General features: G+C 65.4%; 1 protein-coding gene across 1 annotated transcript; it reads right to left on the bottom strand.

Moving 5' to 3' along the window:
- Positions 1-918: 918 nt before the first annotated feature.
- ZNF469 (zinc finger protein 469) lies at positions 919-14281 on the bottom strand. Its single transcript, XM_011971799.1, has 2 exons — positions 11109-14281; positions 919-11018 (listed from the first exon to the last, which is right to left on the bottom strand). The coding sequence occupies exons 1-2, from the start codon at positions 14279-14281 to the stop codon at positions 2375-2377; spliced, it is 11817 nt and encodes a 3938-aa protein (XP_011827189.1). The 3' UTR covers positions 919-2374.
- Positions 14282-14503: the final 222 nt, after the last annotated feature.

The following is a 14503-nucleotide window of genomic DNA, read 5'->3' as shown; positions in this document are numbered from 1 at the left end:
ATTTGTAAGATCCCGCCCAGGTCCTGCTGCGGTCTGGAGCTCCCCATGTTCCCAGCCCCTGCAGCTGGCATGACGCATCCGCCATCCACCCGAGAGCAGGGCTTCGAGGTCAGGCACTGCCCTCCCCACGCCGGGTCCCTTAGCAGACGCCCTCACGGTGTGAGTTCCACCAGCAACAAGTGGAAGGCAGGGGAGGCCCAGCGCCCACCTGGGGGAGGGGTGAAAGCTGACCAAGTCCAGCGGCCAAGAAGATGAGAGGATGCTGTGATGGTCAGTGGCAGGTGCTTCCACAGAACATTCCAGAAGACAGTCTCGGGAGAAACCTGGAAGGGCACACGAGGGAGCAGGCTTTGAGGCAGGGACATGTGAACACTTGCAGGGACCAGTGTGTGGGAGAGAGGAGGGGACAAGGCTGTCTCTGTGTGGGTGAGGGGGCCTGGCTCCCCAGCTTGGGAGGGCTGCATCCTGGCATGTGAAGGCTGGAAAACTCATACCAGACGGGTGCCAGTGGGGAGGCCCAAGGGTGGCAGAGACCACGCCCCACACCGGCCCTCCCTCAGCCCAGCCCCATCACTCCCTGGGCTTCTGACGTGGGGGAGGAGTGCCAGGGCACCTCAGCCTCCCCTCTGTTCTTCCTCAGGGTGAGGGGGGGCGTCAGCGAGGATGGCTGGGGTGGGCTTGCCCCTTTCTGGAAAACCTGGGCCAGCCCCCACTGCTGAAGGGGTGTGCTTAGGACACAGCCATGGCTGCATCACTGGGTCCTGCACAAGGCCCCACAGCCCTGGCCGGGCACTTGGCCCACGGTGGCCTGAGAGTGGCAGCCGGTGCAGACACCCTGGGAACCAAGTTCTGAGGCTCAGGGAGGTGCAGGCGAGGGGTGGGCGACTGGCGGGAGGACAGACGTCACACAGCTGGAGGTTTTCTGCGAAAATAGTGGGAATATATTTGAAAAGACAAGTCACTATGATGTTTACAGTACAACCTCAGGGCCCCTCCGTGCTTGGTTTACGACACTCCGGAGGCAGGAGGCATTTTGAACGGCCCATAACACCTTCCAGAGAGGCAGTCTGGGCCTGATTTGGTCTCTTTCAAATATCAAAATAAAAACTTTTGTCATACACATTGCACCCAAGATAAAAACTAAACAATAGAGCAAAACAAACCATGGATCTTCAAGATACTTACGGAGAGAAGGAAGCCCTCCCACCCTTTGACCCACCTTCACAGGCACAACTCTGAGAGGACACGTGCGTCCTGGGCCTGGGTCAGGTCAGTGCACGAGGCTGCCCTGGCTGGGGCAGCGGCTCTGCGGCCCCAGCCCTGAGCATCCCCGTCTGGCAGCACAGACCTCGGGCTTGCAGCCTGGCAGGGGAGGCAGGGAGAGCGCCACCACGTGGGTGCCCGTGCCCTCAATGCAGCCGTGGTGGGGCCTCCCTGACCCCGTCTGTTCCACCCAATACCCCCATTAAAAAAAAAAAATCAAGGAAGCCTGTATTCACATTACAACATGAAAATAGCACCAGAAACTTCAGAGTAACATTGCAGATAGGTGGAGCCCAGAACTCCGTACAGCAGGGAGGCTCTAGAGGGCGGCCATGGAGGCTGGGGTGTGGGGGGTGAGAACGGGGAGGGCCCGCAGGAGCTGGCACAGGGCCAGTTTCTTCCCAGTTCCATACGGGAACCCAGTTCCCGGGGTCAAGGTGCGCTAGAGATGGGCTTTTCTCTGGCAGCGCAAATGGAGGCTGGCATGACCCTGTGGTCAGAGGGAGGAGGCATGACCCTGTAGTCAGAGGGAGGAGGCATGACCCTGTGGTCAGAGGGAGGAGGCATGTTGTGCTCTTGGGGGACCAGGCGGCTCAGAAGCAGCTCTTCTAAGTAGTGAGCACTGCCTTCCCCAACGTGGTTTCTAAGGTCACTTTGGAATTCCAGCAACAGCAGCAAGACTAAGAGGGAACCTGCCACCATCCCACGGCTGCCTCAACTTACTTCCCTTCTCCATATGGGGAACGGGAGGGTGCGCAAATCTCCAAACATTGGCTTCTATGGTGTCGGTGCCAACAGGGCGAAGGGGTGGGGGTGGGGGGATGGGCTGCTGTCTCTTCAAGTACTTGGTACCAAGAAAACAGCTGTATGATCTCAAAGGGGCTGCAGTGGCCCCGTCTTTCACCCGCAGCCTTCCAGCAAGAAAGGGAATGCTGCCTACCCTGGGCCCTGTTCAAAGCGTCACAGCCTCAGCTCTGACATCAAGAACTGAGCAGTCGCACAAGAAGTCAAGTGGCCACAGAGTGAACCATCTCAGGGAGCTGGAGCTGGCCAAGGAGGCAGGCCCAGACAGGAACCCCCAGCTCCGCTCCCAGGCTCTTGCTCCTAGAAATTACTCAGAAGCATCTTTCTTTAAAGGGATTTTGAAGCCAGTTAGTCTCTGCCCAAAGAGCTGGCTGAGGAGGTCACTCTGGGCCTCGGCCGTCCGGTGGGTGTGCGGCTCGGCAGGTTCAGCACCGTGGACAGCTCTGCCCCTCTTGGGGGTCCTGAGCAGGGGTCTCCCCTGGGGGAAGGCCTTGCCCAGTCTGTCCTTCCTGTGTGTGTGGCCTGGCTCTGCCTTCCGCTGCTCTGAGGGTGGTGGCCTGGGTTTGTTCTGGCTGTTGGGCTTGGTCTTGGTCGGGGGCACTCGGCTGGGAGTTGCCTGCTTCCGAGGGGTACGGGGGGGCTTGTCAGGGGCCGAGGGGGCTCTCCCAAAGCCCCCCACACTTTCACTCCTGGCTGGCCCTGGAACCTGGCCCTTTTTCCTCTTCATACTGCTTTCTCCCTTCTCCTTGGGACCTGGGCTCCCGCGCGGCCCCTGCTCACCAGCTTCCCTTGGCCCCTTGGTGCAGCTCTTGGCTTGGGCTCGAGGGGGGAGCCTGTCTGGTGCAGGGCTGCGGCTGGGGAAGCTGGGCTTGGCTGGCGTGGTGGCTGTCTCGCTCTGGAGCTGCCCGCTGGCTGGCTGGGGCTGGCTGCCACCTCCCGTCTTCGTGCTGGGGCGAGGGCTTCCACTGCCCTGGGAGCTGGGGCCTGGTTTGGCTTTGGGGGTGGCGGGCTTCGTCCCATTCTCTGTGCCACGGGCCAGCTCTCCGGGTGCCAGGCTCCCCACCGCCTTCCTTGGGTGCACTGGGATCTTGGGTGCTTTGCTGGGGGTGGACGCTGCCGACCTGTCCTTTGACGAGCTCTGACAGCCCGAAGGCTTGGTGGGGCTGCCCTTGTGGAAGGGGCCTCCGGGCCCCCCCTCAGACACCAGGTGGCTTGAGGACACGTCCTTCTCTTTCTGAAGCAGGGTGTGATCTTCCTGGAGATGGTCAGGGGCACCTCTGCCATGGGCACCCGGGGCCCTGCGTTTCCCTGAGAACAGGAGAGGAGCCCTCTTTCCCTCCGCATCTTGGCCTCTGGCCCCCGGCCGCGGCAGAGATGCCCCCAGAGGGAGAGCTTGCTGGAGAAGAGGCCTGGGGCTGCCTGGGGAAGCCTCGTTCTCTGGCCTCTTCAGGGCTCTGTCCAGCGCACACTCCCCTCTGCCATCAGCCAAGGCAGCTGGGAAGGGAGACAGAGACGGCGGAGGACACTCCCGACGGTCGGATGGCAGATCGCAACCACTGATCATGTGGGTCACGGGGTCTACAGGCCTCTCTGGGGTCTCAGGCCATCCCTTCGTGGTGCTGGGAGCCACCTCCGGGCAGAGGTGGAGCAGGGCTGGGAGGGAGCCCTCTGTCAGGATGGGGCTGCCTCCCCGGGGAAGAGGCTGGTCCTCGCTGGGCCCGGGGGCACTGCCGGGCATGGCCACCTTGCGCCGTTTGCTGGGCAGTGTGCCCTCGAGGGCCCGGGCCTTCTGCCCTGGCGCTCCCGGCCTCCGCACGCCGCGGAACGTGAAGGGCTGCCGCCCTCTCCTGAGGTGCTTGTCCATGTGGCGGTCGAACTGCTCCTTCTTAGCGAAGGTGTAGTTGCAGGAGCTGCAGGCGAACGACTTCTTGATGATGCGCATAACCGTGGCGCAGAGCTCGCAGGCGTACAGCGGCGTGTGCTGCAGCTCCGGCCGCTCCCGCAGCCCGTGCGCCCCGCCCAGGTGTGCCAGCAGCTCCCCGTGCTCGGGGTAGACCCGGGGGCACCGCGGACACAGGTAGACGCGCTGCGGGCTGTGCACCGCCAGGTGGCGCTGCAGCTTGAAGGGCTTGGGGAAGCGCTTCCCGCAGTGGTGGCAGTCGCGGGACTGGTCCTTGCAGGCCTCGTGCACCGGGGCGGCTTGCAGGAGGGGCTCCCCGCCGGCCCCGGGGTCGGGGGACGGGCCGGGGGTCGTCTTGGGGAGGCCCGGGCTGCCGGCCGGAGCGGGCTTCTCGCAGGCCGCAGGGCTGCCGGCGTCAGCCAGGGCATTGACAGAGGCGCTGTCTGGTGCCGCCGCCCCCTCGGGGTTGCTGGGGGTGCTGCGCGCTCGGGGTTTCGCCCTCTCGCCGGGGCTCTCTTTCCCGGCTTCTTCCTCTTTCCCCGACGGGTCTCCCGGGCTCCTGACGGCCTTGCCCACGGAGCGCTTGCCCCTGTGGGGTTTGGGCGCGGGTTCCATGATGCTGTTCAGAAGGTGGGCAATGGCGCTGCTGCCCTCCAGGCCTCTGGGCAGCTCCCCCAAGGACCTCCGCGCCTGCCCCTTGCGGGCGAAGCGCACGGCGTGCTCACGCAGGTGCTCGTTGTACATCCAGACGTCGGCCACCTCCTTCAGACACATGCCGCAGGCCCAGGGCCCCGCCTTGCTCTGCGCGTGCCTCTCCTGCAGGTGCCCCCGCAGCAGTTCCCGCGAGCCGAACCTGCGCTCCACGCACATGTAGCAGGTGGGCGGTGGCGCGGGCATGTGGGCCAGCTTGTGCAGGTCCAGTTCGCCCAGGCCGCGGAAGCGCTGGAAGCACACCCTGCATTTGTAGGAGGCCCGCTTGCCCTTGGCCGGCCGGCCTCTGCCTTGGGCCCTCCCTGCCCCTGCAGCCTCCTCTGTCCTTAGGCTCTGTGGCCCCTGGGAGCTCGCCGTGGCCTCCAAGTCTAAGAAGCTGGTGCCCGGGAGACCCACTGGGTCTTCAAAGGGTCCCAGAAAGCACAGGTCTTGCATCTCAAACTTGGTGCTGAGCACCTCGAAGTCCGCTGCCCGGAGCTGCAGCAGGTGGGCGTTCCCGGGAAGCCCACTGTCACAGCGTTCTCTTTCCAGGCTGGGGGGCTCGGGGCTCACGTCTCCGAGAGAAGAGGAGGAGTCATCGGCAGGGGCCGGCAGCTCCAGGCCTCGCCAAGCCGCTGGGACCATGTGCAGTTCAGGAATGGACTCGGGCGGATCGTCCTCCGGGCAGTGAGAGGGCAGCTTCTCTGCACCCGCTTCCCTGCTGGACTCCAGGGCCCACAGGCTGAGGCCAGGAGCCCAGGGGTCAATGCCAGGCACCCTGCTGCTGAGGAACCCATCCAGGAGGAAGGACTCGGGCAGACCTGCGGGATCCTCATCCTCCCACGGGTCCTCATGGCAGAGGCAGAGGGAACCAGAGTCGCTGAGGTCCGTGGGCAGGCCGGCTGGGCCCAGCGTGGGGCCGCCGCCCTCCTCGAAGCTGGGCTGGGTTGGCAGCGGGCGCTCCGGCTTCTCACAGCGCTTCCCATAGACACGCGGGTTCCTCTTTCGAGTCAAGCGGCCACCTGGAGGGAAGAGCTGGGAGAAAGAGACCTCATCATCAAACAAGCTTGGAGGATCCTCAGCACTGGAGCCGGAGGCATCAGGAGTGGGGCCCTCAGGCCCCTGGACTCCACCCTGGGCATCTGGGTTGTCCGGGAGGCCCTGGAGGCAGCTGCTGGTAGTGCCATCCGCTGGAGAACCGGAAGTCTCAGGAAAACCCAGGGGGCCCAAGGCAGGCGTGTGCTCCTCCCAGACGCCTTCCTCTGATCTGCTGTGGGCCCCACTGCTGTCCTCCGCAGGCTCGCTCCCAGACTCTTTGCACACACCCAACGCCTTGGTCTCTCTCGGTCCCCAGAGCCCCCTTGCCGAGGCTCCCTTCTGCCCAGCTGGCTGTTCCCCCAGAGCTGCACCATCCATCCTCCCTGGACGCAGCATCTGATCTCCAGGTGGCTTCTGGACCCCAGTCTCCCCTGCACACAGAGTCTCCAGGTCGGTCTCCGCTGCACCCTCCATCACCCCAGGCCCCGGCGTGGCCAAGCGAGGTGGCTGCTCCCTGTCAGTCTCAGGCCCTCCTTCCACAGAGAGGCAGCGGCTCAGAGGGACTGCGTAACTGGCCGTTGCAGGGGATGGTCTGGAGCCACGCCCATCTGAAATCCCATCAGAAGAGGCTAGACGGGCGCTCTCCTCCCGGAGCCTTCTACCTCTTGGCTTTCCCCTTTTCTTATTTGACTTCCCCTCTGAGTGGCTGGGGGAGTCCACGGTGGGTTCTCGGCGCCACCTCCGGCCTTCTCTTTTCTCTACCTGTTTGGGATGGAGCTCATCTTCCCTGTCCTGGTCTGATCTGGGCTTGGAGGCCGGAGCCTTCACATTCACCCCATGCTCAGTAGGGCTTGGAGGCTGCAGCTGCTGGCTATGTGGGGAGCCCGTGTTCCCCTGTGTTCTGAGAACCTCCTTCGGGCTCTGGGCAGGCGGTGGCTGGGCCACGTGGCTGGGGTCTCCCCGTGAGTGATTTGGTCTCTCCTTCCCAGGCACCTTGCGGCTTTTCTTCCTGGGGGACTGGCACTTTTGGGCTAGGGGCTCCAGAGGCTGCTGAGCAGGTAAGGCCGCTGGGCTTGCCTCCGCGGGGGCTCCCGGGTGTGGTCGGTGCTTCCTGGCCTTGTGCCGGCTCAGGCCCGGCCCGGAGCGGAAGGAGGCTGCGCAGACCTCACAGGTCACAGGTCCGTGTGGAGCTTGGCCCTTCCAGTGGCCATTCTCTGTAGACGCAGGCTTCTTTTTATAGCCACGAGGCCTCTGTTTGAGGTCTTGGGGGCTGAGGGGGTCCCCCTGGGGAGTCTGGTGGGAGGCATTTCTGTGACTTTGGGGGGAGTCAGACTGGAAGTCACTGGCTGTGCTGCTTGGAGCTGTGGTTCTGCCCAAGGAGAGTCCTGTGGAAGGGCAGGTGACCCTGGGCATCTTGGTAACGCCAGAGCGCCCGGCCTCAGGGGTCCCTGGGTCCTCTGGCTCCTTGCTGCTGCTCCCCACCTCAGCTTCCAGGCAGGTGGCGGAGTCTGGCCCTGTACCCTGTAGTGTGGGAGGCTCAGTGGGCACAGCTGTGACAACCTGGTCCTCCCTGTGGCTGAGGCGGGCAGTATTGCTTGGAGAATACGAGGAGTGGCCCCTGGGCATCCTGTCAGGGTTGGTGTGGGGCGGGGCTCCCCTGTTCTGGGGGTCTGGCCCTGGGAGCCCCCTGCCTGCCTGTGCCTCATCTTCGGTGGGAGTGCTCGACAGGCCAGCAGCCCTGATGGCCACGCAGGGGGAGACAGCCCCCGCCAGAGGAGGAGAGGTGGCTTGGCCAGGAGACTTCTGCAGCTTCTCTTTTCTGGAATCCTCTGGAATTCTTAAAGTGCTGTCTTTGGGGCTGTCCCTGCCGCGACTGCAGGTTATGGCACTGACGGAGCCAGGATGCCAGGAGGAAGGGTCTTCCAGGGGGCTGCCCTCACCCTGGAGAAGGCAATGAGCCAGGGCTTCCTTGGGATCACAGGGGCTTGTTGTCAAAGACAGGGGAACCACTGGGGGATCCCCAGCTCCAGTATCTGTCGTGGCTTGAACACCATCTGCCTCTTCCAGAGGTGCGCAGGCAGGAGAACAGGCCAGCAGGTGCTGGGGGCCGGGAGGGTCCCTGCAGGATGGAGATACTGGCAGCTGCCCCCCCAGCCCACCTCGGGCCTTGGTGGCACTGGAAGGCGAGGTGGGTGGGTCTTCACGGGGGAGGGGCCCGAGGCTGCAGGGCATGGGGGTGGCTGAAGTGGGTGAGGGGGCGCAGGTGGTCAGGTCCCCAACAGAGGGTGTTGGGTTATCCCCTTCGGCCAGCAGTGGCTTGTTCAGGCCAGCGCTGGACGCCCGCTCTGGAGTCCGGCCCTCAGATCCATTTTGGGTGTAGGCTGCTGTTAAGACCAGCGCTAGGGATTCCCTATCAGGGGATGGGGGGCTTGGGGTGGGCTGGGCGTCCTCCTGAAGGCTCGTGGCTGCCCTGCTTCCCTTGTGCTTCTCCAGCAGGACTGCACCCTCGGCGGGGCTGGCCAGCACTGTTTTGGGACTGGCATTGACTGAGGCGTGGTTATCCATCACCCCTGGGCTCCCCCCGTTCTCTGGCTGAAGCTGGTTGCCTCTGCCTTGGCCCTGGGTTTTCTCAGCCTGGCCAAGCAAGCCTTGATGTCCATCTGCCTCCAGCCCCAGCTGACATCTGGTCACTGCAGGGAGAGTTGTCACCTGCACACCCCCTGGGGAGCCCTGGGCAGGGCCACAGGCCACCTTCCCTCCTTCTACAGTGCCCCCTTTGTGACCTGAGAGGTTCACTCGCCGAGGGCTCTGGGCAGCAGGTGTCGGCTCCTGCAAGCCCAGGATGCCATCTGCACTCTCAGCCGCTCCGGGCCCTGGGAGCGGGAGCTGACGTAGGGGGCTCGAAGCTGGGTCCTGGGACCTCCTGCTGGGGTGGGTGTTGGACACACAAGCAGGACTTGGCACAGGGACCAACCAAGCCTCCCTGCCCCGGGGGGCAGTCAGTGAGGAGGCCCCTGCTGGTGCAAACTCACTATCCTCAAAGTCAGGCCTCCCTGCCGTCGGGTAGCAGTGCCCACCTGCTTTGCCTGCAGAATGTCCCTGGGCAGTATGGCTGTGACTGGCACCAAAAGGCCAGGTGGCATCCAGAGGTGGAGCCCCGTCACCCTGAAATGCCAAGTCAGGGGCCAGATGGACAGCAGGGCTGCCAAAAGCTTCTGGAGCAGGAGTCTCTCGGTGGGGCCGGTCTGCTGTGCCGGGTTCTGGGAGGAACCCTCCTCTCTGTTCACAGGGAAGCGGCCACAGGGAGTCTTCACTTTCTTGTGAGCCGGCGGCCTCCTTATTCTTAGGAAATGAAAGTTCCTGGTTGGGGCTGCACTTTGCTAAGCTCCCGGCATCCAGCTGTGGCCCCGGCTGTTTGCTGGGGTCAGGCAGGCAGATATCTGGGGGGACCCCGCTGTTTCCTTCTGCCTGGGAGAGTCCAGTCTTGGACGCTCTGGCTTTTTGCACCGGCTGAAAATAGAAGTTGGCTCCCCTGGGGCTGAAAGGAGCCCCAGAAACCAGGTCTTCCTGGGCACAGGGGAGAAGGGTTGCCTCTCCCGGATGGAAGGAGGCTGGGCAGGGCCACGTCCCCCCGGGCCTCCCCTGAACCCCTTCCACGGTGGCCACAGCCGTTTCCGCACCCTCTCGATGTGCGGTAGATTCCCCAACGCCCCTGAGGTCAGCTGCTGAGAACGTGTCCCTGTGGGGCGCAGTGGCCTGGCACGTGTGCGGTTGGGAGGGTGGCTCTGTGCCTGTGTCCAGCTCCACCCGGCCCACAGACTCAGCTTCTCCAAGCTCTCTCGGGGCCCCATGCGTTTCTTTGCTTCTTTGCAGCTGACTTTCTAACTCGGTGACCAATTTCTGGATCTCCAGTTCGTCCTCGGACAGGTGACTCATAAGAGCGACATTACAGCCGCTCCCCTTCCCAGGCAAAGGCGGGGCACCGGGAGCCACTCTCCGTTCAGGGGGACACGTCTTACTGAGCACCTTTCCCCCCGAGAGATCAGGAAAATGGCTAGGCAGCATCGGGGATACTTCCTCAAGCAGCAAAAAAGAGGGGTACGGTGGATCTAACGGTGGCGTCTTCTGGGGAGGGTCGGCACATGCGAATGGCAGCTGGGGGTCCCTGTTTGCAGACAGGCTGCCATAGAGGGGTGGGTCGAATCTATCCACCGGCAGGTCTGGGAAAAGGGATGTGGACTCCAAGGTCAGTGGCGACGTGGCTCTGCCTGGGTCCGTTTCAGCCATGCCAGGTGGCCTCTTAGGCAGCTGTGGCTCGAGGGAACCGGCATCCTGGCCATCCTGGCAAAGGCAGGAGCTGCTGGCCGGCGGGGCATCTGTGGCTGAGGGCTTGGGGTGCAGTTCTTCCAGGAAACAGCCAGCCAGGTCTTTGGGTCCAAGGAACAACTCACTGTGGGGGCTGCTGTAGGACTGAGGCCCCTTTTTGGCAACCGGAACCCCCAAGGGGTCTCCGTTAAAACCAGCAGGGTCACAGCCCAAACTGGAGATCTTTGAAGACAGAACACTGGGTTTGGGGCAGGCGGTACTTGAGGGGTTAGCCATGGGTGCCAGAAATTCTCCAGGCTGGTGGGCAGGGGGGTCCTCGCTGTTGTGGGAGACAGGGGCCTGTGTGCACCCAGGACCACCCAGCAGGCTGCCCACGCCTGGCGTTGGTGAGCTTCCGTGGGGCACTGTGTTGGCGAGGCTTCCGGATAACTTGGGGGTGCCGGCGTCATGTCTGCTGGGCTGCGGCTGCTCTGGCGTCAGGAGACGGCGGCTTTCTCCCACACAGGCGGCTGGAGGAGAACGCAAAGGCTCTGTGAATTCTGCGGTGTCTGGGGGTGACTCTTTGGCAATTTCAGGCTCCTTGGCCTCCTGGGGCAAGTCCAGCGATGGGGGGGTTTCCTCTGGGGTCTCGGTGTTGGTGGGGACCTGCAGGGGATCCTTGGGGGCCACTGAGGGGAGATCAGCACACTTGGGGCCTCTCTCCCTGGCAGCCACTCCCGGCTCCAGGCTTCGAGATGGGCCATGGGCCTGAGGGCTCCTGCCCAGGCCTGGGCGAGGCCTGCCTGGCTCCTCGGGGTTCGGGGGGGCTCTGTCCCCGCCGGCTTCCTGCCTCACTGCCTTCCGGGGTATCTGCTGCTCTCCATCCTCTCTGGGATCCGGGGTCGAGTCCACCTCCTTCCTCTTCTCGCCTCGGCACCGCCGGCCTCTGAAGCCGGGGCCCCGCTGCGGAGGCGGCTCGTCCTCCTCGGACTCCGAGGCGTAGTCGTACTCGCGGAGCCTGCGGTCCTCGGCACCGGGCTGGGGCCTCTCCGCCGCCAGGGAGCTGCGCTTGCCCGTCTGCCGCCCCAGCCCCAGCCGCCGGTAGCGCTTGTTCTTCTGCTGCACGATTTTCAGGATGAGCTCCTTGCCCCAGGTGCCGCCCCGAGCCTTCCTCTTCCTGGGGTCCTTCCTGGGGGGCAGCCGGAGGCGCTGGGAGCTCCGGGTCTCCTCGGGGAGGGCGGCGGCTCCCCGAGACTGGCGGGCGGGGTCTGCACGGCCTTCGGGGCCCTGAGTTCTAAAGCCCCGGGGGCGGGGTGGGGGCCGCTCCCCGAGACTGCCCTTCCTCCTGGGCCTCAGGCCGGTGGCTCTGCTGCCCCCGCCCGACCCCTCTGCTGCGCTGGCCGTGCCCAGATCCTTCCGGAACAGCTTCAACTGCTTCCCTCTCCTCTGCTGCCTGCCCTGGCTGGACGCATCCGCCTCGATGGGGGCCAGACCCAGGGAACGCGTTTTGGGCCTGCCCCGGGCTGGGCCGCCCCTGTCCCCAGGGCGGGGGGCTTGGGGGTCCGGTGTGGCTGCTGGGAGCGGGGGCGGAGCTTTGTTCTCCGGAGTCACCCCCGCCTTGGTCTTGGGGGGCTGTCCAGTGCTGGGACCTCTGGGCCCGGAAGGCTCCTCGTCCGCAAAGACGTCGATGAAGCTGCTGTCGATCTCGGGGTTGTCCGACTGGTACTCCATGCCGTTGAGCGCCTCGGTGATGAGGCTGTCCAGCTTGGCGTCGTCTTCCATATCCAGGTCCGAGGCGGGGAGCGGGAAGGGGGTGGCAGCCAGGCTGGGCAAGAAGCCCGTCCTCAGCGGGTCGTCTTTACCCTCCGCCTGGGCGTCCCCGGCCAACAGGAAGGTCTTCGTGTGGTTGAGCAGGACCGGATGTGCGTCGGCGGGGACTTTGGGGGCAGCGGTGGGCGAGGGGAGCCCAGGGGGGCCTGGGGACCGCTGGTGGCCATCCTTGGCCCTGGCCAGGAGCAGGCCGCAGAACTGCCGGTGTGCCAGGAAGGCCGCCAGGCTGCTGTAGTTGCGGTCGCACTGCCTGCAGGTCAGCAGCACGTCCAGCTGGTCCAGGCTGGCACTGCTGAGGGAGAAGTGGTGTGTGGGGTACGGGGGCGGCGCGCGGGGGAAGTCCTGCAGCCCTCCCCGGCCCACCTCGGGGCCCTCGTGGGGGAATGGGGTCTCCTCCAGGCACTGGAAGGCACCCTCGGCTCCCAGCCCATCTGCGGGAAAAGGAAAGGCCTTGGCTGGCTCTGGCTGGTAGTGGGTGGGGAGGGAGTGGGGGGGCTCCGGGGACGGGAAGGGGCTGCCCGTCTCCTGGGGGTGAGTGGGTGGGTGGAAGAAGGCCGGGGGCCCCAGTGAGCTGGGGAGCTGACTTTCCTCTGAGCTGGGGTTGGCGGGGCTGCTGGACATCGGCGACAGGGAAGAGCAGGTGCTGCCGGCCGTGTTGGTGGCCGGTGACGGCAGCGGGGACTCGCTGGGGGAGGCTCCCACCACCCTGGGTGGGGGCAGGCTGGGTGTCCCGTGGGGTGAAACCTGGGGCTGGGCCACCCCGAAGAACAGGGGCTGGGCTCCAGGGTCTGTCATTCCGTTGTAGGTGAACAGCACCGGGGAGCCGCCTGGGCTGCTTCTCACGGCTGGCAGCTTCTCCCCGGGTCCCGGTGTCTTGCCAGCAGTGCCCAGGGCTCCTTGACTGCTCCCCTGCCACTCGGGGGCCCCCGCGGGGAAAGGCAGCCGGCTCAGCATCTCCATTCCATGGGGGCTTGGCCCAGTGGTCGGGAGCACCTGGGACCAAGGCAGGGGGGCACTCTGGGGCAGGCAGAGCCGCTGGCCTGGGCTGGGCTGGCTGTTAAAGAACACACTCCTGGTGGCAGCCAGGGGGCCCCTGGGAGGTGTGGGGTAGGGGGCTGCTGTGGGATCCCACAGCTGGGGCAGCCTGGCAGGTGGGGGCCCTGGGGCAGCCAGCTCAGTGTCCAGAGGCCCCGGGCTGGTGTCCACCCCGCTGGCTCCGTATGCCTGCCCTGAAAAGTGCCTCTGGGGTAGGGAGCTAGGGGGCCCTCTTGTACTCCCCAGCCCATCCTGGGCTGAAGGTGGTCTTTCGGGAAGGATTTTGGTCAGGCTCTTGTGCAAACTGTCGGAGAAGGGTCTCGGGGCCGAGTGAGCAGCTCCAGGGGGAGAGAGGGCACCACTGAGGTTGCTGTGTGGGTTGAGGCCACCTGCCTGGCCCTGGTAGCAGGGTAGGGGTGAGGGCGCAGGCTGGGTGGGCAGCGGGTAGGCAGGGCCCGTGCCCACGGCCTCCTCCGGCCACGCTCCCTGGGGCTGGTGGAAGGCAAACACCAGTGGCCCATCGGTGAATGCGTGCCCAGCCACATCCGCAGGGAAGGGTTTTGTGCTGGCCCCATGCAGTGCCGGGAAGGGGAACTGGAAGGAAACTCCCCTGGGGCTGCCGCCGGGCCTGCTGCCTTTGGGAATGGGCTCCGGCTCGGCGGGGGGAGCCCCGAAATTAGCACCTGGGAAGCTATTCTCAGCAGCGGGAGGCCAGGAGTCGGCCCCACTGGCCTGGAATTCGGGATAGGAACGGGGCCGGAGGGGGCTGGTGCCCCTGCTCTGGGGGGGCCCCGGGGCTGGGGGTCTGGGGGTGGCGCTTGGTGAGGTATAGTTGGTGGAGGTAAAGCTGGAGGGTGTCTCCTGGAAGCACCTGTGGAAGCCAAGCTCTTCAGCGGTGGACTGGGCCTCAGTCCTTGGGAGGCCCGGCCTGAGTGGAGTTCCAGTCCCAAGGGCCCGGGGGGCCTCCGCCTCAGGGAGCTGGGCAGCCTCCAGCTGTGGGTTCTCTGGTGTCTCGTCCAGGATGGGCTTGGTCCTCGAGCTGGCGATGCTCAGACTGTAGCACTGCGGGGGGCTGCCCTCTGCCCTGCCCGCCAGCCTTGAGGGAGCCTGCAAGGGGCTTCTCCCCGGCGGGGTCTGGGGGCTGCCCCCATTCCCAGGGGTGCTGCTCAGGGCCTGGCCTCTCAGGGGTGGGGGCTTGGGCTCCCCATCCCTGGCCTGCCTTGGCTGGACCTCGGGGAGCTCCATGGCCTGGGCCCGGCCGCCAGCCTCCCTGGCATCCTTGGTGGTCCTGCTGGCTGGGGTGTTGTCCTCCAGTGGGGGCTGGGAGGGGCGCCCCAGGCTGCTGGCAACTTGGCAGGGCTGCAGGTCTCCAGTCATGGTGGGGGGTGGCGCTCCTCGGGGGCGCTCCCCAGGCATGGCCCCTCCGTCCTGGCGCTAGGACGATGCAGCTGTCCGAGTGGGGCCCCGGGTAGTGGGCTGGACGGCCATCCTCAGCCCTCGGTGGGCCCCAGGGAAGCCTGCGCTCATGGTCCTGAGTGGAGCCTGGAAGGAAAGGTCAGGGGTGAGTGGGGTGGAGGGGCTGGGCGGCCCTCGCCTAGGCGGGGAGCTTCCAGGCTCTCCATGCGAGCGTGGCTGGGC

Source organism: Mandrillus leucophaeus, unplaced genomic scaffold (assembly GCF_000951045.1).
Source record: "Mandrillus leucophaeus isolate KB7577 unplaced genomic scaffold, Mleu.le_1.0 Scaffold10, whole genome shotgun sequence".
Taxonomy (NCBI): domain Eukaryota; kingdom Metazoa; phylum Chordata; class Mammalia; order Primates; family Cercopithecidae; genus Mandrillus; species Mandrillus leucophaeus.
Note: the sequence above shows the minus strand (reverse complement) of the source record. Positions and strands in the feature narration are given on the sequence as shown.